General features: G+C 38.9%; 1 protein-coding gene across 1 annotated transcript; it reads right to left on the bottom strand.

The window, feature by feature from the left end:
- Positions 1–85: 85 nt before the first annotated feature.
- LOC132122201 (proto-oncogene Wnt-3) lies at positions 86–27999 on the bottom strand. Its single transcript, XM_059532178.1, has 4 exons — positions 27566–27999; positions 10557–10798; positions 4755–5020; positions 86–2486 (listed from the first exon to the last, which is right to left on the bottom strand). Exons 1-4 carry the CDS (start codon positions 27643–27645, stop codon positions 2007–2009), a joined length of 1068 nt encoding a protein of 355 aa, XP_059388161.1. The 5' UTR covers positions 27646–27999; the 3' UTR covers positions 86–2006.

Here is a 27999-nt window from a genome sequence, read left to right as displayed (position 1 = left end):
TCACACTGTCAGAGTAATAACAGGTGTGACTCTCAAACAGACCTGTTTGTACAGGAGCCGATTGAGTAATATTTACACGAACAGGTAAAAGAAGTCAGTTTTATCTCAGTCAGTATTTGTAGTGTTCATTGTGTCATGCTTTACTCTGTCATTAAGTAGAGCTACTGTAGTGGAGACAACAGAGGTCCATCTGCAAACCTGAGTAGATGCAGACATGAGATCAGATGATTGTGATCAGCTAAATTGAACACTTTATCTAGTTGTGTGCCATTTTTTATGCTATGCTTTATTTTTATAATCTGTTGTTAAAAGTGTCATTATCCGCATCATATTCATATAATTGAGGCTACACATAGCATATACAAGCAGAGCAAGAGTCAGTCTTACATTTAAAAGCAAAATCATGAGACGTGTTTTGTTCTTCAAATATATAATCTTAGTTCAGTCATACAGATATATACATTGTGTAATAAATAATATTTATAAAAACATAACATTTTCAGATTATAAAATAAAAACGGAATTATGAACTTTTAAAGGCTTTGTACAAAACTTTGGATATAGCGGAAGGAGAAATGGGAAAGGGAGCATAAATGTGACTGGTGAGCAGGCTCCTCAGGGATCAGTGTGAATGTGAAACTAGCGTTGTGTAGTTAAACTTAATTAATGGGAAGCGTATGGGACTGTCAGAACATGTCCTATGGAAACCTCCGCTAGTCTGTTGCAGCTTTGTGAAGCTGGTTTTTCTTCCATTTATCACACACTTGAATCCGCAGCAATCCTCCACTTGCAACAAACTCTCATGACAATTCGCAAATTGGTGGCTGCTTCGTATAAATTTGTATGACCTTCGTACGTTTTCATGTGATCTGCCTGCGGCCCACTGACTATTAGATTTAGGGTTGGACTCTAATGCTTTTGCTTTTCTTAAAATCCTACGTATAAAATCGTACAAATTCATGGCAAGCGCCACCTAGTTGTTTTTCCATGAAACTGGATTGCCACTTCCCTCTTTAATTTATTTACCCTCCTATTTATTTCCTCAACTATCCTCCTCCTTCGCGCTTGTTCTCCTTCCTCTACGCAAACTTCTCGACAGGGAGTGTTGAAACTGAGCCTTCACAGTCATATACGAGGAGCTTTATCAAAAAGAATATGTTAAAAAATAATCACTGTAATCTCTAGAATTAATATACTCATTAGTAGTTTTGTAAGTGCAAATTTTACTGGTCGGGTGCACGTGAGCCCAGTGTGTGTCATTGCATTCTGCAGTCATGCACTCATCCAGGAGAATCCCTGATGACTTTGCGTGTACATGTTCTGCAAAAATCCTTTTTTTTTTTAAATCGGAAGGTACCCATGATGCCTTTTCCTGTTTGCTCTGCCCCTATACTAATATATCAATTGCATCCCTCCAAACTGCTGCATAAACAAATGACAGAGTTTTTATGTAGCAAACAGCAATATGTTCCATGATTTGAACATATACAATTATAGGGAATGTGGTAGGAGTGTACAATACGATTGGGAAATCATGAGGAAAAACATGGCCATTACATTGGATTCAGTAGTATAGCAGGGCATATTTCGAGACCCAGCATTCAGTAGTTCACAGAGAGTTTCCTGTCATGCTTTCCCCCCCTCCTCTTGTTCTTTAATACGCGCCTAGTGTCATTGGTTGTATTCGAACATATCCTGTTTCGGCCCTTGGGCAGCAGGCCGAGATGATCAGAGAGATGGTGTTACAGATAAAGAAGACTGAATGATAACAAGGCATTTTGTTCTTTTGCAGACATAATGCATGCCATAAAAAAGAGTGAGAGGAATGGCAGTAGTAACCATGATGCTCACCATCAGCATCTTTTGGGTCGTGTAGATCAAAAAGGGCACATTAGTAAAGGGTTCTACCACAGAAGTGCCGCTATGTTGTGTGTGTTTTTCTCTCTCTCCTTCTCCTCCTCTCTCTTTTCATCCTTTGATGTCCTCTAGTCCCTTTCTTCCTGCACTTATTTACACGTGTGCACATCGTAGACCCTCACACACTCCTGGCAGCTGACGTAGCAGCACCAGTGGAAGATGCAGTGGCATTTCTCCTTGCGCTTTTCTGTCCGTGTGTTATGGCCGCGGCCACAGCATAACAAGTCGCAGCCCTCGATGCCGTGCGACGACACGTTGCAGGCGCGGTCCCGGGTGCCGAATGAGCCCGTCTCCGGGTTCGGCTCACAGAAGTTGGGCGATCCCTCGTAGTACACCAGGTCTCGTTCTGTGGGGTGCTTGAAGAAGGCGTATTTGGCCCGAAGTGTTTCCACCCAGCCTCTGGACTCCCGGTGTTTCTCCACCACCATCTCCGAGGCACTGTCGTACTTGTCTTTCAGGTAATCCCCCAACAGTCTGAAGTCAGGCTGAGCCCACCAGCAGGTCTTTACTTCACAGCTGCCTGACAGTCCATGGCACTTACAGCGCAGGTGCATGTTTTCCAGGATGGTCTGGAAAAGAAAAAACATTGGGAATTGGTATTAGTTTGCCGTTATCTATTTAAAATGACTGAGAAAGAACATTAATAGAAATAGAAATACGTTTAATAGAAATAGAAATGCATAAGCCATTTAATAAATCAAATGATGTAAATAAATCACTTTATTTTAAACAAACTTTTATGAAATATTTGGTAACACTTGATTTTAAGGTGTCCTTGTTACATGTACTTACTATTATGATAAAAATAATTTATGCATAATTATATGCAAGCAACCCCAATCCAAACCCTCATCCTAACCCTATAGTAAGAACATGTAGCTAATTACACTGTAACCATTTTTTTAAGTTAAATATTAAATGAATAAAAACATATTATTGCATTTTAATATTTGAATTCAATTGCACTATTGAATTAACATTTTAAATTGCAGTTAAATAAAAACAGTAAAAGTGAATAAATAAATAATTTTTAAATAGCATTCTGACTAAATATTTGCATTTTGGAGGTTGTGTTCTCTTCCTTAAGGATCGCAAAGAGATTATCTGTAACCAAATTTTGTCCGAAGCGTTGCTTGTTTAATAAATTATTAGTCATTTAGCAGACGCTGTTATCCAAAACGATTTACAAATGAGGAAAATAGAAGCAATCAGAACCAACAAAAGAGCAATAATATGTAAGTGCCATGACAAGGCTTGGTTAGTCTATAATTATAGCATCGTAATTTATATTGTATCGATTTATATCGTAAATCCCATTGCGAAGAAGATTTTTAAATCGGGATCTACATAAGACTACAACAACCTGGACGGCATCTTCTTCTGCATGCTCTCAGGCTCAGGTTCAGATGCTGAGCGTACAGACAGGCCCTTTTGTGTCTCGGTTAATTCTCTTCTGAAGTCCCGCTTAATGGAGTTCGCCACCGGCACTATATGTCTTTGTTTTGGTTTGTTTGCCTTAATTCACTCGCTATATTTAGCTGCAGAATTCCCCAGCTGCGGCGGAAGGCAGGTGTTTGCAGGTCCCTGGGGGCCTAGTTGGGGCCGCTGACATCATGTCCCGAACTCTCTGGGCCCTTGGCGGGTCCCTCAGGCTGCGTCGAAAACAATGGAGCATGCGAGGGTCCTGACAGGGCTGACTGTCTCAGTGCCTGCTCCTGTGGTCCCTCGCTGATCAAAACGGCGTTCTGTTGCAGTGTGGTCTCGCCTATTGCCCCTTAAGCACCTTTAGCGCAAAAGACTCCAATTCTGAGTCATGACAGCAGCAGTGACGGGCTAAACCCTGAACCCCAGTGTTATTCTTCCCTTCCTCCCTTCTGCAAACCACTGGGTGTCACGGATTCAATACGGATGCAAGTTATGAGAGGCATGAAAGGATAAGAGAGGTAATTACCCAGTAATTTATCACGAAAATACCAGTTTTAAAGTTGAAAGTCTCTGGGAAAAAGGATGAGGAGCTATTTGACAGATCTGTGGTGCATTAACACCTTTTTGAGACCTACCCAGGAGCGGGACAAGTAGGGCTTTGTTCATTGTTTGGTTATCATGAACCTGTTGGCTTAAAAGTGAAGTGTGTCATTTCTGTGGTACTATCAGAATCACAAACTGTTTCAATGGCCCAACTGGGACCAAAACAACATTTGCTCAGCCAATCGGTGAGTTTGGGATGGAAATACATTTGTCCGAGCAATAATAAAAGCAGCAATTATTTAGCATTTCTGTGTGGTTTGATGCACAAATTACACACTTCACCAAAAGTGATTTCACAAACATGGTGTGTTTTCTCAGCTTTTATATTTTTACATTACATATGTCTCCCTCCGGCAAAGAGCGGACACAGTATTAAGTTTCAAAACTGACAATGATATCCACAGTGGGAGATAGAACGATACTTAAATGAAGAAATACAATACACAGAATACACAATAAGGCTTTAACTATGTAGACACCAAAATGTCATACTTTGGAATTAATTGGGAAAAGTTGGTAAATAAGAGAGTGTCAAAAAATGTGGGGTCGGAAAGATATATATTTTTTTAATTTTGAAAGAAGTCTTTTATATTCACGAAGACTGCGTTTTGTTTAAAAACACAATATAATTTGTTCAAAAACACAGTAAAATTGATGATATTTTCAAATCATAATCCTATTTTAATATATTTTAAAATGTTATTTATATTTATATATATATAAATATAAATAAAAACTTTTGTTCATATCAAATGCCATAGAATTTTCTATCCAGGTTATTTTTAAAATCAAGATCATGAGTCTCTTACCATCCGTCCTGCCTCATTGTTGTGTCTGTTCATGGCACTCCGAGCATCTGGTCGGTTCTCACGAGCATCTGCAAACTCTCGAGACACCAAAACCCCAAACTCTGCATCTTCACTGCAGCCACCCCACTTCCACCCCTCTCCCGGCGGGCCTTTATGATGGGAGTCACAGCCGCACATTGTGGAGGTCCCCTCCGCACATGAACGGGTCACTGCAAACGCCACTCCAGCTGAGGCAATCGCATGAACAAATGCAGACTCTCTTGTGGCTAGAGAAAAGAAAGAGATTTTTTTGATGACATTTGTGTAAATATTTCTACAATGTTATGGCTGTTATAAGTTTTCCTTGCTCTGACAGACACATGTCCAGGTCCAAACCATACAGAGTTACTTAGTTATGTTGGCTTTTAAAGAAATAGTTCACATTTCTTCTATGGAAAATTTGTATTTATTAATTTTTTGGAGTGTGTTGAAAGAAAAAATCTTATTTTGTGTCCCTCAGAAGAAAGTACACTCTAAGAAAAGTCAGTAAAAATAGGGCCTAGTGTATTGTGAACATTAAGGAACTTTGTGTTGATTGTTAGTTTTGTGGTCAAGTGTTTTACCTGTATTTAAAGTTTTTAAATTAAAAAAAATGTCTATCAATTTAACAGATAATGTCCTGCCAGAGATTTACCAGTATGTTTTCTATTTTTCCACTGACTATTTTTCTTCCTTCTTATAGTGTAAGTCATACAAGTTTGGAACAACACAAGGGTGAGTAAAGGATGAGGTGGGAGAAATAATTATGAATAAAATCTAATTTCATTCACTATAGCAAAAAGTATCGCTACCACTTAAGTATAGGGACCAGTTCTTAACTTATTGAATAAAGCCGTTATTTTAGTTTTCTTTGTGTACAAAAAGTATTCTAGTAGCTCCGTAAAATTACGGTTAAACCTCTGATGTCACATGCATTATTTTACAGATCTCCTTACCATGTTTCTGGATGTTGATTGTGTTAATTACAATGCTGTCTAATTTGTGTTCCGAAGATGAAGTTCTTACGGGTTTGGAACAACATGAGTGTGACTAATTATTGATCGAAATTTCATTTTTGGATGAACTATCCCTTTAACAACTACATTACCAACTATTAATAAGCAGCAAATAAGGTGTATAAGACAACAGACATACTTAAATGGTTTGTTAATAGTGAGAATAGGACCTTAAAATAAAGTGTGACCAAATAGATTATTTTAGTGCACTTTATATTTATGCTTGTTGCAGTAGAGCTCTGTTAGCAACATGCTAATTGCAAACAAAAAGTCGAGTGTCCAGTGTTGTACTCATGGCACATGGAGTTGCTGCATATCTCGAACATCACCACAGTAAGGTTGCTGCATAGTTAGGAAGTCTGTGTATTTAGACAGTGAGACAGTTCACTCCGAGTCTATCCTGAGGCTCTTGTAAAAGGTTTGAAGGAGATCCCTGCCTCTTTAACTGTGGCCCTCTCAAAAGTCTCTCATCTAGCTGTGCTGTGTCTTAAGGGCATGGATCATTTTCTGCGATGAGCTCTGGAATATACTGATATACGAGGTGTTTGAGTGCTGCTCTGTAAACGTCTTTGACAGCACCGGGACGATTGTTGATCATGTCACTGAGGTTTCACTGACGCTGTGTCATCTCAAAGGTGTGCTGGTTTCTCTCTGGATAATGTTTCAGAAGCCCCCTGATTCTCCCACCCGTCCGATCCCTGCGGCCACGTGTGTGAAAGCCAGCAATAAGTCTGCGTGTTTGGTTTCTGAAGGCATGTGCTGAGAGATGGAGTTACGCCCCCTTTGAATTAAACAGCTTATTATGTAACCAGACACCATCGTCTCACAATTGCCGCACACTTACTGTGGCTCACCAGTTCGCATGGTCCCCACAGGAAAAACTGCAACCTAACCAACCCATACGACTTCATCACCCCAAACATTTAAGTGCTTCTAATGACAGTGGTTTCTCAGACCGAGTTTGTCAGGGATCAGTAAGGCCTATAATAGTGTAAGATTATCTAAAGGAGCGCCCACACACATGGAATATGCTGGTGTATTGTGGGTAACGTGAATTTGGAACCAAAACACAGCGCTTGTTCACAATGTTGTGTTTAGATGATGGATGTCATGGTAACATGTTATCATTCTAGTACATTTTGTTGTTCTGTCCGGCACTCTCTAATAAAAAAATAAATATACTGAAATGTATTTGGAATACATTTATTTCATGCTACTGTAAGTACACTACAAATACATTTACATATTTATGTACTTAATAAAAAAAAACCTGCAATTGTACTTTTAACTACTAAACAGATATATTTAAAGTCTTTAAAATTTGATTGTGCTGAAGTGTAACTATTCAAAGTATGCTTGAGGTATACTTTAAATATCTTGCATTTTAAGATCGATATTACTCAAAGATCATATGATCCTCATCAATAGTGACACTGAAACACATTTTAGGCTAAATATGTGCATTGTGTACAAGTATTATTCCAAACGAAGTTGAATAATAACGTAACTTAATAAAATCTTGAGTGATGCGTCAGATTTTAACTGTACTTAGTATAAAAATAAATGTATCTTAAATATATTGCTTTTTTGCTTGGGCTGTCTAACATTTTTTTAATGAATGTCCTCCTGAGCAAAATCTTAGATGTATTTTGATGTTTCAGATGTTTCTGATCATGCAGTAAAAGTCACTGGGGCCAAATTAACTTTGGATACCACAAAGATGAATACAAATGTATTTCATATTTCACAGAAGAAAGAAAGGCAGACAAGTTTGGAAATACTTGTATTCCTTTAAATCCTATAATACACTACAACAAACTCAGTGAAAAAAAAATCATAATGGTGGATGAGGCAAGACAAATGTATCATTTAATACAGAAATGTATTAGTAAAAGTGGAACTGTTTAATTTACCTCATTTTGTCCTTGACGTAGCAACATGCTAGTGGCAAACTTTTGAAATGAGAGGCAGAAATGTCCAGAAAAATTCCATTTCAGTCATTTGTTATGTTCCATGACAGTTAGGATGCTTTTTTAGAAGGAAGTCTATGTAGTCTATGTAGACGTCTATGAACCTATGTAGACGGTAGTGAGGCAGCTTACTGGGCTTTGGAATTCTGACCACAGTTGTCAAAACCAACAATTTTGACTTTTAGTAAATGTTTACTAGATCTGAAGTCATCTTACATTTGAATATGCCTACTTCTCAACCATATAGTAGGCAAAAAATAATAACCTTTATATGAACAAATGAGTTCTATGTCTCATAGTATTCATAAAACAGCTTACGAAAGTTCCCAGATAACCTACCACATTGGCAGATTCCTGAAGTACAGTGTGTAGTATGTCCACATTCCATATTACACACACTTTAAATAAATACTTTTTTAAATACTTGCGAAGTTCATCCTTATCCTCAGTATAGGATTTCAGACTCAACTACTGTATATGCTAGTAAAGCCCTGAAAAACGAACAAAATTAGCATTTACCAGATAAAAAGATTAAAAAGTACAGTCTTTCCCTTCCAGGAAAATAGTGATGACTCATTCTGCACTACACAGATTTTTGTCCAATCTGATGCCCTCTAGATTAAAATGACAGTGTCTCTCCGACCATCTACAACTGATTAGCAGGTAGCAGTCAATAACTATAATTATGTCCCACCAAAACTTCCTGTTTTAACAGGAAACGCATGAACACTGGAGCGAAACTGTGTTTGACAAGCATTTCACATTTCTCTTTAAGACATTATGAACGTTTGTTGCCGTAAAGCTGTTTCTCATGAATTTGCAGACTCATCTCGCCCCTGGTATTATTGTTTTATTCTTGCAGGAAGTTCATGTCCACACAAACAGTCCTTTTTAATAAAGGTTGTGTTTGGGCGCACCTCTCTGGGTTTGAGGCCAGAAGGAGGCCCAGTTGGTTCTGGCAGGCCCAGCTGGGTTCACCACAACAGAGAACTGTGAGCTCTGGGCCCCAGGAGCCCTGGCCAAGGGCCAAGAGGAGCGCAGCTCCCGCTACCTGCTGGGTCCATGAATCCGCCTTTGTCTCTGTGTTGTCACACCGTATTACCCACACAAAAGGGCCCAGCACCCCGCACCCCATAGCCCAGTTCAGCGCTGCCCAGATCAGGGGCTGGCATTTCCAAAAGCAGCAACCCCCCCCCACCTCCTGTGACACACATACACAAAACACACATACATCTCATACCAGTCCCTATGCCAAAATATTCCAAAGCCTTTTAAAAAATTCCAGTCAGGATGCATTGGGCCAATCTGAATGCAAGCGGAGAAACTTCTTCCTTATCTTCTCCTCGTACGGTCTCCTTCATCGTCTCCTCATCCCCCTCTCGAGTTCCCCATGTCTTCCACCTCTGTTCCTTCGTGATGGGGAAGGATGGGAGATTCCCTTTCAGCCTGCTTTCATGACACAGTCAAAAGGGCGTGTGAATGGGGCGTCCGTGGGAGCCGGGCGGTAAGAGGCACACAGGGATGGCTCATACTGGCCTTCATGCACAGTAGGGGTTGAAGTGAACCCTCTAGCCCTTTTCTGTTGCTTGTAATCTCATTTGGCCTGCCTTCTCTTTTTCTTTCTCTCTCTGTCTCTCCCTCATTGGCTGTTCCTGCCCAGGTCCTGCACTGTGGCTAACTGCTTTAGCATCCTAACTGTCCAGCATACATAGGTTTGTCCTAGTTTTTGTAATGCTTATACCTGAAGACCGGCAAACTTGAGATGAATTGCTTTTGATGACATTTTCTATTGAAAAAGGAAGTTTGGGTGGGACATATCAAATTGGAATTGTACATTTTTATACAGTTTTTATGTTTTAATATTTTTTGTGTCAGTTTTTTTTTTCTTTTTATAAAAATGTTCATAAAGTGTATTGAAATTGTAATCAGCGTATATATGAATGTTCGCCATTGTATTTTGACTGAAGTGGCAAATCAGTTTGGCTGATGAAAATAACACTTATTTAACTTAATAAAAGCTTTAAATCTGGTACTAAACAATTTAAGTATGTAAGATAAAAATATATACGATTTAATTGAAGAGGAATACAAAAAGTAAAAACTGTCCTTGTGAAAACCTTAGCTGAAATATCATGACTTTTAGGTACTATTAATATAAACTAAACTATTGAATTTAATTTTTTTTTTAAATATATAATTCCACTATAATTTAAATGTACATGTTTTGGAGACTATTTTAGGATGCTTACCTACATGTAGTTTGTTGTTATAAAAACAGTATGTTACACATTCTGACTGTATGATTCCAAGCGATTTTGTTTTATTGCCTGTACTGTTAGACATATTGCATTTATGCTGTGGATATCGCTGATTCATCTCATGTGTAGGATCTGTTTGAATAATTAATTATCCCACTGAAGTGGTTCAGTTTAAAGCATTCAGCTATTTTAGCTAAAGTGGAGTAATCCCCAATATACTATGATTACCTTATTTGAAACATTTTTCTAAAAACATTATAAAGTCATTAATATCTTGCAGTGATACTTTTCTCATCATATTTTTCTTAACAATATTTTTCAATGAAAGAAGTTCACCATGCTGTCTTTTTAATACATTTTTTGTCAATAACCCTGAACAAAGCACTGATTTGCCTCAAGTCTGATGCAATTTTTTTAAAAATACACCAGCATATGTTTGACCTCAAAGCAAAAACACAGTCTAGAGAACTTCATTGTTTTCTTTAACTGCGGTGTAAATACTTTACATTTGCTAGACTGGTGTGTGTTGTTAACCCATACCTTTATCAAGAACGGGTCCAAATATTGCTAGATTGTCCTTGATAGTGGTGCAGTTCCACCTGCGGCCTCGGAACTGATGCTGGCACTCCTGGATTCCCAGTTTGACTCCCTCTGCTACACTGGGCATGATCTCGATGTAATTGCGGCAGAAGCGCAGTTGTTTTGGCACCAGACCAGGTATAGAGCCACACAGGATGGGTTGGGATCCTAGGGATGAATACTGCTGCCCAAGGGCCAGGGACCTGGAACACAAGTGTGAAGATTAAAGCCAATCGTGGGCACACCTGAGATCTAAGTCTTCTGATGGAGGACGGCTGTTCTGAGTGACATGTTTATTTTAGTTTTAGATGTAGATTGTATTTTGGCCTTGAAAGTTGTGATCTAGTCGGCTATTATAGTTATTACATACTTCTTGTATATGACCCACTTATATCCACTGCAAGTTTGCATGTGTTCAAATATTAATGTCTCTGCTGTTCTGGTTTTTAACCCAAATCTTTGCGTGTGTGTGTGTGTGTGTCATTAGATATTAGCTGTTTGCAAGCGTACTGTATGTATATGTGTGGTTGTTTGCAGTAGCTGAGCTGACAGCAGATTCTTCAGAGATTTACTTCTTTTCCAAACAGTGAGTAGCTCAACAGTTTCATGAACACTTCATGGAAACAGGCCCAATCTATTAGTTATTCCAGAAACGATACTTTCACACTGGTAATTAATTTTATTGCCTTCTTTCTCTGTCCAATGTAAGAATAAGGAGATCACACAGTTTTAAATACATCCTTGTTTTGACATACCTACTTTAATACTGTAGGTGTAACCCTAAATCTCCTTTAGCTCTTATTGCGGTTTATTTATTAATTTTTTAATAGTGTGTGTGAGTTGTCTCTTCGATAACATATGCAGAACACACACGCTCTGTTTGGATCTGTAATAAGTCAAATTTTCAGTGTTATAAATCCTGTGAATGTTTGGAAAAGATTCAGTTGTACAGCAGAGGAATCTATTAGCAGTTCTGTCCTCATTTTCTCACAGACGATGCTATAAAACATATCTGCATGAACCTCTGAACCCAGTGACATCTAATCTGTAAATGTTGCAATCTGTAAAAATCATTTAGAAACTCATAAAGCAAAAGTTTAGACTCGTAATTGTGATCAGATGAGCCAGTGTAAAAAAGACATTGGAAAATGCCAGTAAGTGCAAACTTCTGACTACACATTCTACATTCTATATATGATGCGGCAAGCTGCTATGTAGCCTCACAACCATTTAAAACCTACAGTTTGGATAATAAAACTATATTATTTGGCAGAAGAATTGTTTTTTCTAAAGAAAATCAAACAATCTTTCATCATATTGCCATTGCGGCCTTTTACAAAACATTGGGGTCTATTTTAACGATCTAAGCGCATTGTCTCAAGCATACAGAGCAGGTGCACTCAGGATGTGTCCGAATCCACTTTTGCTAGTTTACCGATGGGAAAACGGTTGGTGCGCCAGGACGCATGGTCTAAATGGGTTGTCCCTGTTCTCTAAATGAGTTATGGGTGTTTTTTTGGGCATAGTTTGCAATAAACCAATCAGAGTGTCATCTCCCATTCTTTATAAGAGGCATTTTTACGGCGGAATTTGCAAGTGCAGAGACAGAACGCATCTCCAGAAATTAAACGGAGCTGCTAGTGCAGGAGCAAATAGGTATTCTAATTCTGATGGCTATCCATTATGACATGAAGGCATTTTTATATTCGTGTAGACTAAACAATAATAATCTTTTAAATTGTAATCTTTTATTGTTTCATATTTAAAAATGTTTGTGTGCTGCTGCGCATCCCTGTGTGTAATAAGCAAAGTTAATGCGCATTGTGGACCCGCCCAGAGTCGCATTTTCTACTAACGTGCTCTAAAAATTAATACAAATATTGCGCAATTGACTTTAGACTTTTGAGCAGGTTTAAGTATGGCATAGTTCATCAAAGTAGCAACACTTTTTTTAGTCCAGCATGCCCATGGGCCCACAAATGGGTGCAAACGCATTTGCTATTTAAACAACGTGGCGCAGGGTGGTAAAATGAGAACTGCGTCGGGCTGAAACTAGTCTCGTGTAGCCAGACCTTCAGACTGACGACTGAAGGTCTGGAATCCATGGCAACTTTCATTGGCCAAGGCCCGCCCATGAGGCCATTAGACCGGCATGTCAAACAACCAATCACAGTTCGTTTCGTTCAGTGTCACATTTTGGGGCGTGGAAATGTCGCAACAAAAACAGACTGATGTGTAAAACTCTTTTTTTTTTAAAACGTATTTTAAAGATTATATGCCGCGAACTTTAAATATTAAAACATACTTTTGAGAATCCAGTGTTTAGTTGATCCTAATAAGCCCTTGTCATCACAGTTGTAATCACAACGGCTTTCTTCTTTCGTGAAGGGGTTATATAATGAATTAAATGCATTCTTGGAGGAATTGTTTACAATAAGATTAATCAAATGTATTTAGAAAATAGACTGTGAATTTTCATTTCATTCTCAATAAAAGCATCCCTACACTGTGGAATATATATTTTTGTATTTTTTTTCATAACCTGTGAACTGAAGCAGCTGCACTGAGTGTGCAAAGACAGTATTCCATGCTTTTCTTATGAGATATGCTGCCTGACAGCCAGCGCTGGCATAGATGCTGTCTTGTGGGCCAGAGGTTTACCTGGTTCCCCCTTCGGGCCAGTGGAGGATCACACCCATTAGAGATCAGCCGCTCGCGATGACCTCAGGCCCCCCACGGGGTGCAACCCTATCACTACACCAGTCTCTCTGACAGATGAGTGTACTACTGCACCCCTCGCACACAAAAGCCCTAGCATTGAAGTCAGAAGAGAAAAATCCCCCTCAGAGCCTTCTCAGCTTCTCTTTTGCTTTCCTCCCTCGTTCCAGTCACACACTCTCTCTGTTTGATGTCGTGAACACAGAGCTGGAAGATGTTCACGGGCTGCCAGGTATCAGAGGAGGTATGAGAGGTGAGTCTTTTTATCAGAGGAGCCGAGAGTCTTATGTCGAGATCCTTTGATGCATATTTGGGTGCATCACGGCACCATCAACTTTGTCATGGAGTTGACGTCATAGCTCTGATGTCTGTGCCTGTGGGTGAAAGTGGCTGCGTTCAAACAGCTGCACAGGTAAACATAACATGTCTCTCTATTATATAATATGTAATTCTATACTACATTCTGTGAATGTAAATTCAAATCTATCACTTAAAGCAGTGTTCCTCTTCAGGAACTCGAGCTGCGTCGAGAACGAATGGGGAACGCGTCCAGCGTGGCGTCTCTGAATAACGTGTATAATCAGTCCAATGGAAGGGCGAGACGTCATAGGCGGGTGACGTCAGAGACCAGGAAGCATAAAAGCATGAGCGGCAACGCTGGTAATCAGCCTTGTGTCTTCAGCAAGCACTCTGTGTGTGTGTCAGTCGCTATCTGTTTGTGAGTCTTATTTAGTGTCGTTTGTCCACTGATAAACTCCATTGTCAAAGCTTCAATCAAGAGAAGTTTTGGGCGAGAGCAGGCAGCATTCAGGCTGTGTGTTTTCCCTGCCAAAAAAAAAAGTAGGGACACACGCAGCTCGTGTGTTGTCTGCTTGAGAGTGAAGCGTGCAGTGTCAGCTCTCGAGGGAGTTGACGGCTGCGATGCGAGCCTTTGCTTCACTCTCAGAAGGCTCTCTTTGAGGAGAGAGCTTTCACTGGTGTTCCTGGCGGTGCCAGCCCCGCTTTCGCCGAGGTGGAGCGGTGGTTGTGCTCGCGGGATTCACTTTTGGATCTGCTGGAAGGAATGTAAGACGGGCAAGTCCCTATCTTCTTTCTTAGCCACCAGATCCGGCGCCCGCTCTCGGTGGTTGGAAGCCCGCGTTTGCGGTACTTTCTCCCCGATGAGAGGACGCGACGCGCTGCCTGTCTTTCTCTGAGGAGATTGATGTGGAAAGATGTCGATGAGCTCGCCAGTTGCACAAGCACCTGTCACACAAGCATATTATGCCTAATATTAACATAAGCAGAATTAATTTAGAGTGGAGCTCGCGCAGTCAGCTCTCGGGGGGCTGATTGTGCTTTTCTCGCTGTTAAGCGCTCTGCTCTCGCCGGGCATGCTCCGAGGAGTGTGTCCGTGCATGCGATCTTGCGGTCGCGGTCTCGCTGGTGCTGAGGCATGGCGGCGACCGCGATAGCGGGAATCGCACATGATCCGGCGAACGGGTTGGAGACGGCTCGTCCTATCTCCACCCGTGTTCACTAGATCTAGAGCTCGTTCTCGAGGCTTGGAAACCAGTGCTGCAGTTTCTTCGCCCTCTGAGACAGCTTGCTGCTGCTGCTGCATGCTCTTTCGGAGCGTGCCCGTGCATGCGATCTTGCAGCTGCAGTCGCGCTGTTGCTGAGGCACGGCGGCGACCACGATAGTGGGAATCGCACATGATCTGGCGAACGGGTTGGAGACAGCTCGTCCTATCTCCACCCATGTTCACTAGATCTAGAGCTCGTTCTCGAGGCTTGGAAACCAGCGCTGCAGTTTCTTCGGCCTCTGAGACAGCTCGCTGTAGCATCCATCTTTCTCTGAAGAGATTGATGTTGTTTGTGTGACTGAGTAGCATAAAATAATTAGATGTACAGGGGCTCTAGGGATGTGATTTCTTGTGTGAGAACACGTGTGTACCGCTCTTCCTCTGAGGAGGTTGAGGCGGTCAGGGGCTGCTGGGCAGAGTTCTACGGACCGTTGTTTTCGCTGGATAGCCTTCATCATAACGTCCTGGCGCCTAGGCCTAGGACATTTTGAGGGCCAGCTCCCTCTGGGGAAGAGTGTTGTATGGGGAATGGCAGCTTCACACTGAGGTGATGAAGCAGAGTTGGAGATGTTGGCCAGACTCGGGTGGATCTGTTTGCGACTCGAGAGACATCGCACTGTCCCCTCTGTTTTCCTCTGACTCATCCAGCTCTACTGGGGCTGGACGCCATAGTACAGACATGGCCGAGGCTTCATCTGTACATTTTTCCCCCGATTGCTCTGCTAAGCGGTGATCAGGATGTTATCCTAAGCCTCTAGTCCTATGATCTCCCCTCTCCTGGGGGTCAAGACTCACTCCTTCTGAAGTTTGGCCATTGGACAGGTTGTCCCCGAATTCTGTCAGGCTCCTTCTCTTGCTTTAGCTGTGCTCTTCCACACTAGGCAGAGATTTGAAAGTCTGGCGGCGTAGGCATTCTCGTTCCCCATTCGTTCTCAACGCAGCTCGAGTTCCTGAAGAGGAACGTCTAAGGTTACGTATGTAACCCTGGTTCCTCGAAGGAACGAGATGCTGCGTCGCAGTGCCACACTTCCGGCATCTCTGGCCGGCGCTTGCTTCACCCTTTGAGGCTGATTACCGGCTTTGCCGCTCATGCTTTTATGCTTCCTGTTCTCTGACGTCACCCGCCTATGACATCTCGCCCTTCCATTGGACTGATTATACACGTTATTCAGAGACGCCACGCTGGACGCGTTCCCCATTCGTTCTCGACGTAGCGTCTCGTTCCTTCGAGGAACCAGGGTTACATATGTAACCTTAGACGTTTCTCAACTTTTGTCTCCAAGGCCCCCCAATGTACACACAACATTTTGAAGGTCCCACAGAAACTCAGAAGTAAGAAGAAAAATTATAATTCAAGATTCCCATTCAGAAAGTTATCCAATGAAACCAATGGCTATTGAGAGGGAAAAAGATTTGGGCATCATTTATAAAACATATGTAGGATCAGATTTATTTGAAAATAAATAGAAAATAACAATCTGAATTAATATTGCTACTGTATATGCTTAAATGAGAAACCTCTATTGTGATAATTATAGCACTGAAATTATTTCATGAATAATATATGATTTCATAAAACTTATATACATATTCATATACATACTGAACTTCTTACATATAAAGGGATTTATTTGTGGGCATTCTATAGATGGAGTTGATAAGCTTGTTCATATTGCACTTGAAGTTGTGTTGAATGGATGTTTTATAATTAATTTATAGGAACATTTTTTTAATTGTTGTACGTCCACATTTAGGATGATTAAGATCATTTAGGCCCAAGATTTAATTATGTTTTTCTTGAATCTTATTTTTTTGTGTGTGATTTTTAGAATTGTATTGAAGTGTTAATTCATTTTTAATACAATCAGATGTAATCCTTCTAATGCCCCCGATTTGGCCACTTTTGGCCTGGTTATGAAACACTAAAAAGAAAATTATTTTATGGTTTACTCGCCTTAATGTCATAATTATAATTTTGGTTCATCTCTTGGACACAAAAGAAGATATTTTGAAGAACTGTTTCTGTCCACACGATGAATGTCAAGTCAACAAGACCCCATTGACTTTCATTATATAAACAGGATTTGTGTCCCACTTAGGAAAGATTTGGAATGAGGGTGAAGAAATGATGACAGAATTTTTTTGGGTGCACTTTCACTTAAAGGAAGAGCAGTGAAACTGGTGCCTGTTTTTCTTTGCCTGTATTTATTACCGTAATTCCATCCAAGAAGCCATGGTTACAGTATGACATTTTTATAGTGTGTCATTCATTTACTCCACCATGTATCATTCCTATAAGTTTGGATTATTATTTTCAAAGTGTCTGACAGAAACCCCGGCCCCTTACATAGGAACTTACTGGAAATGGAGCCTGTTTTTCTGCTATGTTTGCTGAGTGAGTAAGTGGCATAATTACATATCTGCTTGCAGCATAACTGTCCATTAATCTCTCACCCATGTGGATGATTAGTGTGTTGGTGAACACACTGTTGTGCTGAATTGTGGATAAGCCTTTCTCTGCACTCGACAGTGTCTATGTAAGAGGTAGAGGCTCCTAATTAGATATGGATGTGTTTGATGAATTTAATTACTAAACTGCATGCTTTGATACACACCCGAGCGTGCTTTCATCGCATGCTTCACGTCCTCAGTGATCTGTGGTTTGTTAGGTGATCTGCACCATTGACTCTGAAGTGGATGAGAAGAGGAATGCTTCAGTGTGGGGGGATCGCAAACACATAAATATGCACCAAAACCGTTTCGAGGAAAGAAGGGTGCGGCGACACGAATGAGTGGGGAATACAAACATTGGGTTGATGCGAGTTGCTAATTTGTCTGCTGGAATCTGCTACCGTGAGGAGACGCAGTGAAGCTTTAGGGTCTAGCAGGTGCTTGTCTGTGCAGGTTTAGGGCCACCTCTAGCCTTCAGGTGTTATCGCTTGCTTTCCGTGTTGCTGGGTGGGTGGTGACTGCAGTGCAAGATGAAAATAATGACGCAAGCATTAATGAGCCATTGCAAACCACAGCTACAAGGATTATAAAGTGAGGGAATTCCTCTCTACACAAAACAGAGAAATGTTATTTTGCCATTGGCTAAAGATTAAAGCGACACTCACCCAAACATTAAGTCTCTTGAAAGGCTCTTTTCAGCATAATGAAAGTGAATGAGGACTGGGGTTGTCAAGCTCTCTGAAAAAGCATAGTTTTTAAATGTATGCTTTTATTCACATATTAACACATTCTAAGAAAAGTCCTTACTATTCTGTACTTTTCGGAATTCATTTTTCACAAGTCTTTTTCCCATATTTTGAATTACGCTTTAGAATTTTTTTAGAAAGGAAAACCTAACTGATAATGTCCTGGCACAATATCTCTAGTATGTTTTAACACAGTGCATTTAACAGTACACATTCATAGTGTTCTCTGTCATGTATGTGCATTGGCCAGTGTTTACATCTGCATAAAAGCCTGAATTAAAGGCTGTTAAACATGAATGGTCCCCCTAGTATAAAACTAATACATATAAAATACACTTAAGTTCAAATCTATTAACATATTTACTGACATAACGCTTAAGACTTGCTGATATAAAAATTAACATTTATTTGGCATGTGAAATTTAACTTTATTTGGAGTACTACTTGTGTAGAATGCATGATTTTTGAATAATATCAGTCTTTAAATGCAAGATATTTAAAGTGTACCTGAAGTTTACTTGCAATAGTTCAATTTTAGCACAATCAAATGTACTTCAGTATATCTTTAACTGGACCTGCACTACTTCCACTTCCATTAAAGTGCATTAAGTACACGATTAGTTGATCCAATATAGCAGATATTAGTATAAGTATAATAGATTAGTATTGTAAAAGTACAATTGCAGGGTATTTTTAGTAAGCACTTAAATGTGTAAATGTATTTGTAGTATACTTAGCATGAAATAAATATATTTCAAAAACATTTAATATATTTATTTTTCACTATAGGACCAAAAAGCACAATTTTTGCTGTATTCAAAGTATTTAGAAGCCCTACAAGAGTTTTGTGAAAAAATACATTTCAATTTAAATCCTCATTCACTGAAAATCTTTCATCCTTGCTTTTCCTGGCGTATTCATTCCCAATTCATAAATGAACCTTTCTTTTGGGTTGAATGTTTTTCATTATTCAGTTGATCCAGTTCACAAAGCTGGTCTAAATGAATCGTTCATGAACCTGACTGATTTAATTCTTGAGAACTCACAGACTAAGTAATGTGGTGACAGACTTGCATAAGTCTTCTGAAGATTTATATAGCACATGAATCATATAAGCAAGTTTTTAAATGATTTTATTTGTGCGGTTGTGTTCCCATTGTGTTCACATGGAATTCATTTTCCCCAGAATTTCCCATTTTCGGTTCCACAGAAGAAAGACAGAAAACAGTCCTATATGTTTAAAATGAGGTGGGTGAGTAACTGATGACATTATTTTCATTTTTGCATGAACTATCCCTTTGAGCTACCTTTTTTGCTCACCCTCCAAATAAAACATCCCTAGACAAAGCATATTTTAATGTCATTCTCCAACTGTTTCAGCTCTCATCTTGCATTCTCCAAAAAAGTGGGAGATGAGGCACCTGTCTATGACCACACTGCTGAGTGTTCTGTTTTTGTCCAGAGGCAGAAGAAATAAGAAACTCTTTGAACTTGTGTGAGTTTGTGACATCCGACCTCTGGAGCTCTTGAGGTTGATGCCTTGTTAAAGCTGTGCTTGAGTTCATTACAAGGCCACAGCTTTGGCCTGCTACACCAGGCCCCAGACAGGTCACGGAACATTCACCACACATTCCTGGCCAGCTTCTGCTTTATCTGAGAGCTGCTTGGAAATGGGTGTTTTTTTAAACCAGCGATCTTAACATTTAGGCCACTCGTTCAAATATAAAGCTTTATCAAGTACTCTCATGCCTCATCACACCTTAGTGCACTCCCATAACACATCTTTGCCTGTCTGAGATGTGCTGCATCACTACTTTGACTTCTCAACAAAGAGATTAAAGTCGTGATGGTGTTGGTCAAGATCAACAGAATGCTTAAAGATCTCTACTTGTTTGGTATGGATATCTGCCCTTCCCTCAACTCATACTGGACATTTTAAGACAGGAAGTAGGAGATTTTTGGAAAATAACACACCTTTTTGTGTCAAATGTATGGAAAGCATGTGTGCCTCAGGCTACATGAACGAAGAGAGGTTCAGAGAGAGAAAAGAGGAGAAAAAGGATTAGAGAGCGAATCACCTTGTCATAATTAATTCCTCTACTGAATGATGGAACATTTGTGTAATTTAACAAACGCCTCTAATTTAAATGTCACTGAAATGGTCTACACTTGATTAATTTACAATTTCCCACCGGGCAGTACAGTGGGCCACACAGTATATTCTCCATTTCAGAGTCCTGTGGTTCATTACAGTATTTATGGAAAGTATCACTTGAATTTTCAGAATCATATTTGGAATTTTATCAAATATTCCAAGTTGTATCCATTTCAGTTTAATTATATGCTGCTTTAATTTTGGTCAGATGCCACCTTATGACTTGAGCTCATTTTCCACTAACTTAAAAAAATCTGAAAAAGGAAAGAGAGAAAGGGTTGGTAGCCTGAGGATGGGGCTTTTCCTCAGTCATTCTGTCAGAACAGGAACACAAGCTCCATCAACAGTTCAGGTTTTTCCCGCCATACTTTTGACTGGCATTTCAACTGCTCTGGGCTTATCAGTTAAAAAAGAACATCCCAGAATCCTTGAAAAGTGTTCAAACTTGTTTTCTTTCTCTTGGTTCCTTTTCTTTTCCTAATGACACTCCATGTACCCTTGCTATAGCGAGAGAAGTCACCCTAGAGTATTCGTATTATAATCAACAACGCACTTCTGCAAACGTGTCATTGATTAATGCGTCGTGGGTGTCTGTTTTCTGCGAATTTTTCATGGGAGGTGCCCACCCACTGCACAGTTCTCTGATATAACGTTCCAAACTATGTTTTTTATTTCAGTGGGAAAATGTTTTTTAGCACATTTTGTTGGCTGAGTCAAATACAAGATACAAGATACAAGAAAAATGCTAGCTAGCTAACTGAAGATGCTTACTGAGAGGGCAACAGGTAGAAGTTGCAAGCATGGGAAGGTCATTCCAGACGGCAGGGCAATACAGACAAGCAGTCTCAGTACTGACATTTACGGATAAGTTTAGTTCCTCTTTGGGTAAGATTTCGTCAATATGTTTTTCATTAATGTTATTGAAGCTTATATTGTTTGTCATATTGTTACTCCGAGGATAATATGTTTAGAGCTTGGTTTGGCAGAGTTCAATGAATATTTCTAACTCTCGCTGAAGTTTCACAGTTCCCGAACTGTGGTTAGGACAAAACTCCAGATTTCTTTGAAAAAGATTATTTTTTTAGTATTACATAGCTTTATTAGTTTAGCCTTCATTATTTAGGACTAATGATCATTTTTTCTTTGCTGAAAAAAAAAAAACCTAACTGCTTGCATTATTATTTTTGTGTGTTATAAAATACATCACATTCCAAATCACCCTGAAAATCCATCTTCAGCCGCTGTTAAAAAACATGATAGCTAAATTCTATCTGTTCCAAGCTGGTCATCCAGCTAGACTTCCTGAAGCCAGTTGCATCAGCTAGAAGCTGGTTAATTGCAAGTCTAAACCAGATACCACATGCCAAAATATAACTACCAGATTAAAAGCTTGATTTTCCAGCAGGCAAATGTATGTGTGTATGTGTGTGTGTGTGTGTGTGTGTGTGTGTGTGTGTGTGTGTGTGTGTGTGTGAGTTTTCTGCAATATTTGTGGAAGGCTGCAAATGATGTAAGGACAGTAAGATAACTTCTAAACCTCAATCCTGAAAGTGCTGGCCTGTAGCTGTAGTACGGAAACTACTGTGACGTTAGGCTCTGTGGCTCTGTCTCTGGGAGCTGCTGCCTGTCACTGCTCAACTAGCAGAGCTGACAGAGAGCTTTGACTCAGTCCCTGCGTAAGCAACATGACACTTTTGATTAAACTTGTGATGTATTACACAACTCCCTAAAGCCCTTCTGAAAGAACTGAGATGGACTTAAAAGTTTGGTTTTCACCAGAGCCGTGATGGTTTTTCCAATTCCATTTCGGAATCCCGACCAATCATTAGCCAAATCTCAAGATGTGGTAATTACAGTATAATGTACTTTAATTGTTTATTCAATGTTTAAAAATTAATAATTTGTAACTAAAACTTTAAAGATTTACCTTTAATGAGATAATTACGCTTAGTGAACAAATCATTCTTTTAAATCGGATCTTTTTAGTGAATCTGTTGATCCATTTCACAAGACTGGCCTGAATGATTCAGTCTTTGGAAATGACCTTTCTGTTTCAAGGAAGAAGAAAAGTTATTTGGAATGATGTGAGGGCTTAAGAAATGATAACAGAATTTTCATTTTTAGCTGAACTATTGCTTTAAAGAAACCTCTCACAGATACATACCAGGCAATCAAAAGTTATGTGAAACAGAATTTTGGACCAGTGAGATTTCACTGTGTAGTTGCGACAAAAAAAAAAAAATTAAAACTATTAAACTATTTTTGTGTACGCTATAAGAGATTATTTTACAAAGTTGTAAGTAAAAAAAGATTATTTGAGCATATTTTAAAATTTAAATATGAAAATATAAAATTTAAAATTTCTTTGTAATTATTTATGAATTTTACTTGCAATTTCAGTCCCACTTTATATTAAGTGACCTTAACTGCTATATCCTTAGATCAATGCAAAACACTACTGTTGCTATTGAGGTGGGATATGAGTGGTTAGGGACAGGTTTGGTGGTATGGGTAGGTTTAAGGGAGGATTAAGATGTAAAGGATGGGTCAACTTTGTAATCATAAATGTAATTACAGAAACTAATTACAGATGTAATTACAAGGTCTTTTTAAAACAAAATACTATGTAAAAACATGTATGTATACAATAAGTAAATGTAATAAGTAAATGTAAGTAATTAAGACCACTTAATATAAAGTGAGACCACAAATTCAAAGTGTAAATTGTTTTAAAGGGCTACTCCATCCAAAACTGAAAATTGTCAAGGTCCAAGAAAGTATGAAAAGCATCGTCAGAATAGTCCATCTGCCATCAGTGATTCAACCGTAACGTTATGAAGTGACGAGAATACTTTTTGTACACTAAGAAAACAAAAATAACAACTTTATTCAACAATTCCTCTCCTCCGTGTCTCTCAAAATCAGCGTAGCGCCATTTTGGCAAATCTGCGTGGCGCAGTTTGCTTTCAAACCAAAGCATAAATAGACGTAAAAAACGTATCCTTTCACCGTGGCTGACACAGAAGAGTATACGTCATCTGCATACAGCTCAGATTTGCCAAAATGGCACTACGCTGATTCGGAGAGTTGCAGAGGAGAGGAATTGTTGAATAAAGTCCTTATTTTTGTTTTCATCGTGTACAAAAAGTACTCTCATCCCTTCATGACGTTACGGTTGAATCACTGATGGCAGATGGGCTATTCTGACGATGCTTTTCATACTTTCCTGGACCTGGACACTATTATTTATTTGGCAGTCTATGGGACAGTCTCAAGCCTCCCAGTTTTCATCCAAAATATCTTCAATTGTGTTCCAAAGATGAACGAAGCTTTTACAGGTTTGAAACGACATGGAGGTAAGTGATTAATGACAAAATTTTCATTTTTGGGTGGAGTAACCCATTAAAGTAGCCACCTTTTTATTTAGTGTACCTAAATCATCCCACACAATTGCTGTGCAACAATGCAATTGATTGGTTTGCTGATATTGAATCAATACGTTTGAAAACTAATACCCTTCTGACCAGGCTATCTGTTTCACCCTCCTTTTCCTATAGGTGACCCTGATTATCCCTGAACATCCTTGATCTTTTCACACTGAATTGCAGCTGGTGGATTTTCTTGCGGTATCATTAAAGCAGTGACACCGGCTGACTGCAGGGGGGTTTGGTATGAACAGTATATAATGACATTCCTCTCTCGCAGAGATGAGTCAAGTCCCATTGAAGCCAGCAGGGGACCAGAGCAGGTCAGAATGCTTACTGGCCTCCCGATGCTGTCTCCTTCATGCCTATTCTTGAAAAAAAAAAAAAAAAAAAAAGTTTTCCAAAATTTTAATTAATTCAGAATTAGAGTTTTATGTTAAGTGCTTGTGTATGTTTCCATCTGAAAGGGCTCTTTCCTTTTGAGAACATAAAAATGAAAGCCTATATGTCTTTAATGCGAGCCACATTGTTACGAAAAAAACTACTTTAGAAAGGTGGACTGCACACAGAATGCAAAATTTGATTGAGTTCTAAAAGTAATTTCAGTAAACTTCTAAACCATTTAACATCTCTAATATTTAATAGTGTATATGGTTTTGAGCAGTTCATTTCCACTGTTTTAAGGGGTACTTCAGATAATTAGAGCTACTGAAAAGTGTTTCCAGGTCATGAGGTCAGGCCTCTTCTGAGCTGTTGTGTTGTAACCAAGCTGAAGTCTTGATAGATAACAGATAAACGGCGGTAGAAACAGCCAGCTGGATCCGAACGGATGGTGGTTTTGCGGTGCTGTTGTGGGAAGAAGCCACAGAAACCTTGTTCCTCTCTGTCTTGTATTCGGAGTAACTGCTGATTGTGTCTCAGCTTGCTCGTCATCTGTAATTCATGTGAAATTTAACAAAGCTAGACAGGCTAATTGCTTTCAAGAGCTCTCGCTGCTTAAGACTGAGCTTAATTAGTTCATCTTGAGAGGATAAAGTCAGATATTAGCGGCCTGGTAAGCTGTTGAAACAGATTAGGGAAGAAATCGGCCTGATTATTGCAACTCTGTTCATCATAGATTTAAAGTCCATTCAGATGTGAAGGGATTAAAGGGAGAGGATCTACCAGGATGAATTAAATTCTCACTATAGGATATGAATACATTTAATTTATTCATTTAAAACACAATTATAACTGTTTATATTATATGTTACCCAGGAGCAAAAAACCCCCCCAAAAACAAAAGTAATAAGAGTCAATTCTGAGATTTATACATTTATACTGAACATGGAATAAATAACCTTTCCATTGATGCATGGTTTGTTTGGACAATATTTGGCCGAGATACAACTATTTGAAACTCTGGAATCTGAGGGTGCAAAATAATCTAAATATTGAGAAAATAGTTTTTAAAGTTGTCCAAATGAATTCTTAGCAATGCATATTACTAATCAAAAATTAAGTTTTAATATATTTACGATAGGAAATTTGCTAAATATCTTCATGGAACATGATCTTTACTTAATATCCTAATGATTTTAAGCATAAAAGAACAATCAATAATTTTGACCCATACAATGTATTTTTGGCTATTGCTATTTGTGCTCCAGGGTCACATATTAGTTTCTAATATTGCCTTTTTAAATACATTTTTCAGGTTGATTCAGTCACACTATTATACAAATAGTTATATTATTGATTATTATTTATATTGTTGTTATTTTTTGACTAAAACTAATTTTTTAGGTTTAACTACTAAACAAATGCGTGCCTGTGAAATCTAAAATCATGAAGCTGAGATCAAAAGACAGATTTTGTATGTAGACAGGAAAGCACACTTTGTTTTATCACATTTTGTTACACAGCACCACTAGTTTTGCAAGTTAATTTTTATTTAAATCCTTCGCTAGAGATATTTCACCTGCTACAATCAAATGATTTTCTATCAATCTATTTCAGTTTTTTTTTTAGGACTACATGTTCACCTATGCAATTCAGACTCCTTCAGATAGAAGACAAGAAATGATGACGCATCTACATATTTACCTGCAGCCATGTACGTTTTCGTATCACTCTGTTTCTCACGCTCTTATTTTCTCTCCACTCCACTTTATCCATTTCTCCAAATCAAAGAAGTTATGCATTGTCAGTAGGTAAATATTACACCGTTGTCAGAGAAAACAGCTGCGGGTCAATGACTCGAGACTCCTTTACTCTTTGTCAGTTTCTTCTGGTGGCACTAAATGTCAACATATGAGTAAAGCCACGCAAATAATAATGCTTTAGCCCCGTGGCCCTTGTGTGTGTAATTCTATGACTGCGACTGCATGTTTGGCAACTCTCGCTTCATAAGAGAAACCAGAAGATGCTGGTGGTTTGGAACGAGAGTGCAGCGGGGACCACATGCTAACTGGGACTACTAAAGCACATTAGTTCTGACAAGTATTGTATCATGAGCCAGGGGGGCTTTTGTCGTACGCCTACACAAATATTTTTGCAAAAAGACTCATGTTACAAGAGAACCCTTTGAGGTCAGGGGCATTTTGAGGATGGGGTAATTAGTGGAACTAAGACATATCAGCACCATTCGGAGATAAATATGATCTCTGATGTAATGAAATCTAATGAACATAAGTGCTTTAACAGTACTAGCCTAAAGTCAGATCGGATTAAGACAATTAACAAATTTTTTTTTAATTAAATATTTATAAAATATTTTTTGTAATAAATATAAAATTATTTATTATTATTATTATTATTGCTATTTTTCAAACTTTAATATATTTTAGTAATATTGCAGGATTAAAGTATCACTCTAAAAAATGCTGGGTTATTTCAACCCTACTTTGGGTCAAATATGGACTAACCCAACTGTTGGGTTGAATTTTTATATTGAATTTATAACCCAAAAACTGGGTTGGTCTAAATTTGACCCAAAGATGGGTTTTCTTTAGCATTTTTATTATTATTATTATTAATTAATTATAGTTAATTTGTTTATATATTTAAATAGCTAAACTCAACCTGTATATAAAATAATTATATATATATATATATATATATATATATATATATATAGAGAGAGAGAGAGAGAGAGAGAGAGAGAGAGAGAGAGAGAGAGATATTAAGTATATGAAGTTTTACTTTAGTTTCAGTTTTTAATGTTTTTGATGTTATGTTTTGATTTCAAATGAATAAATTAAAAAATAGTATTATTAAAGCATGTGCAATATGTGTATGTGGACCATTTCAATACACTTTGCATAAATGATGCTGCAAAACAAGCTCTTGTTTGATTATTTGGACAATCTCTTCGAACATATTAAAGTAGCAAATCAAAAATTGCAAATATGATTATAATACACGAGAAAAATAAATGTTAAAAGCAGCCTCAGGTTTATGGTGGAATTATACTCAGGGAGAAATTTATTGCGACCCAAGCAAAGGGACATCCACACTAATGCCCCAATTAACACTCCTAACACGGCTGGAGTGCTGAGGCTATTAGCGAAGACAACAATATACCCCATCCAGCAGCCTGCTGGCTGACACCTTAACCTAACCTTATCTCTCACAAACACGCTGCATCCATTTCACAACACTCAGAGTTTCAAAAACAGCCTCGTTCGAACATTCAAAATAAATGGAGCCCGGCGAAACCCAGCAGCGAGGAAAAAAGACAGGCTAGCCTTTTCCGTCCCTCCAGTGGCTGAGGTTAAGATTCTTTAGACTGAGCCGAGATGTTTTTTTCCACGCAGTCAACTGAAAGTGTTCTGTATTTACTGCCCTCTGAAAAATGATCACTGACCACCATTCTCCCCCAGTGCTACTGGAGAAAGTGATGCAGAAAGTGGGGATCGTTGCTACTCACCACCAGATGGGATAGCCTCCAAGCACCCGAGAGCTGGACAACCACATGCACATGAGATATCCAACCAGGTACAAATCCATGAGGTATGTCTTGTGTGGATGGAAATTGCTATTGATCAGTACATAGGATTCCTGGAGAGGGGCTGAAAATTAAGTCCCAGCAGGCAAGTCTTAAGGTGGAAAAAGATGGATGCTTGAGAGAATAATTAGCAATTTTGGGGTTTAAAATGAAAGCACAAAAATCTAATAAATAATAACAATTCTCCAGGGTTTGCTGCTTCTTTGAGTTGGGTGAGAAAAGTGTATGTCTCCCAGTAGTTAGGAGAGTAAGTGTCTCTTTCACACACTCGCACACACGCTCCTACTCGTCCTCTGATTCCCTCCCTCTCACTGAGGTTCTTCCCTAAGGTACATATCTTTTTCTCTCCCCACTTT

The sequence above is a fragment of the Carassius carassius genome, chromosome 40 (genome assembly GCF_963082965.1).
Source record: "Carassius carassius chromosome 40, fCarCar2.1, whole genome shotgun sequence".
NCBI lineage: Eukaryota > Metazoa > Chordata > Actinopteri > Cypriniformes > Cyprinidae > Carassius > Carassius carassius.
Note: the sequence above shows the minus strand (reverse complement) of the source record. Positions and strands in the feature narration are given on the sequence as shown.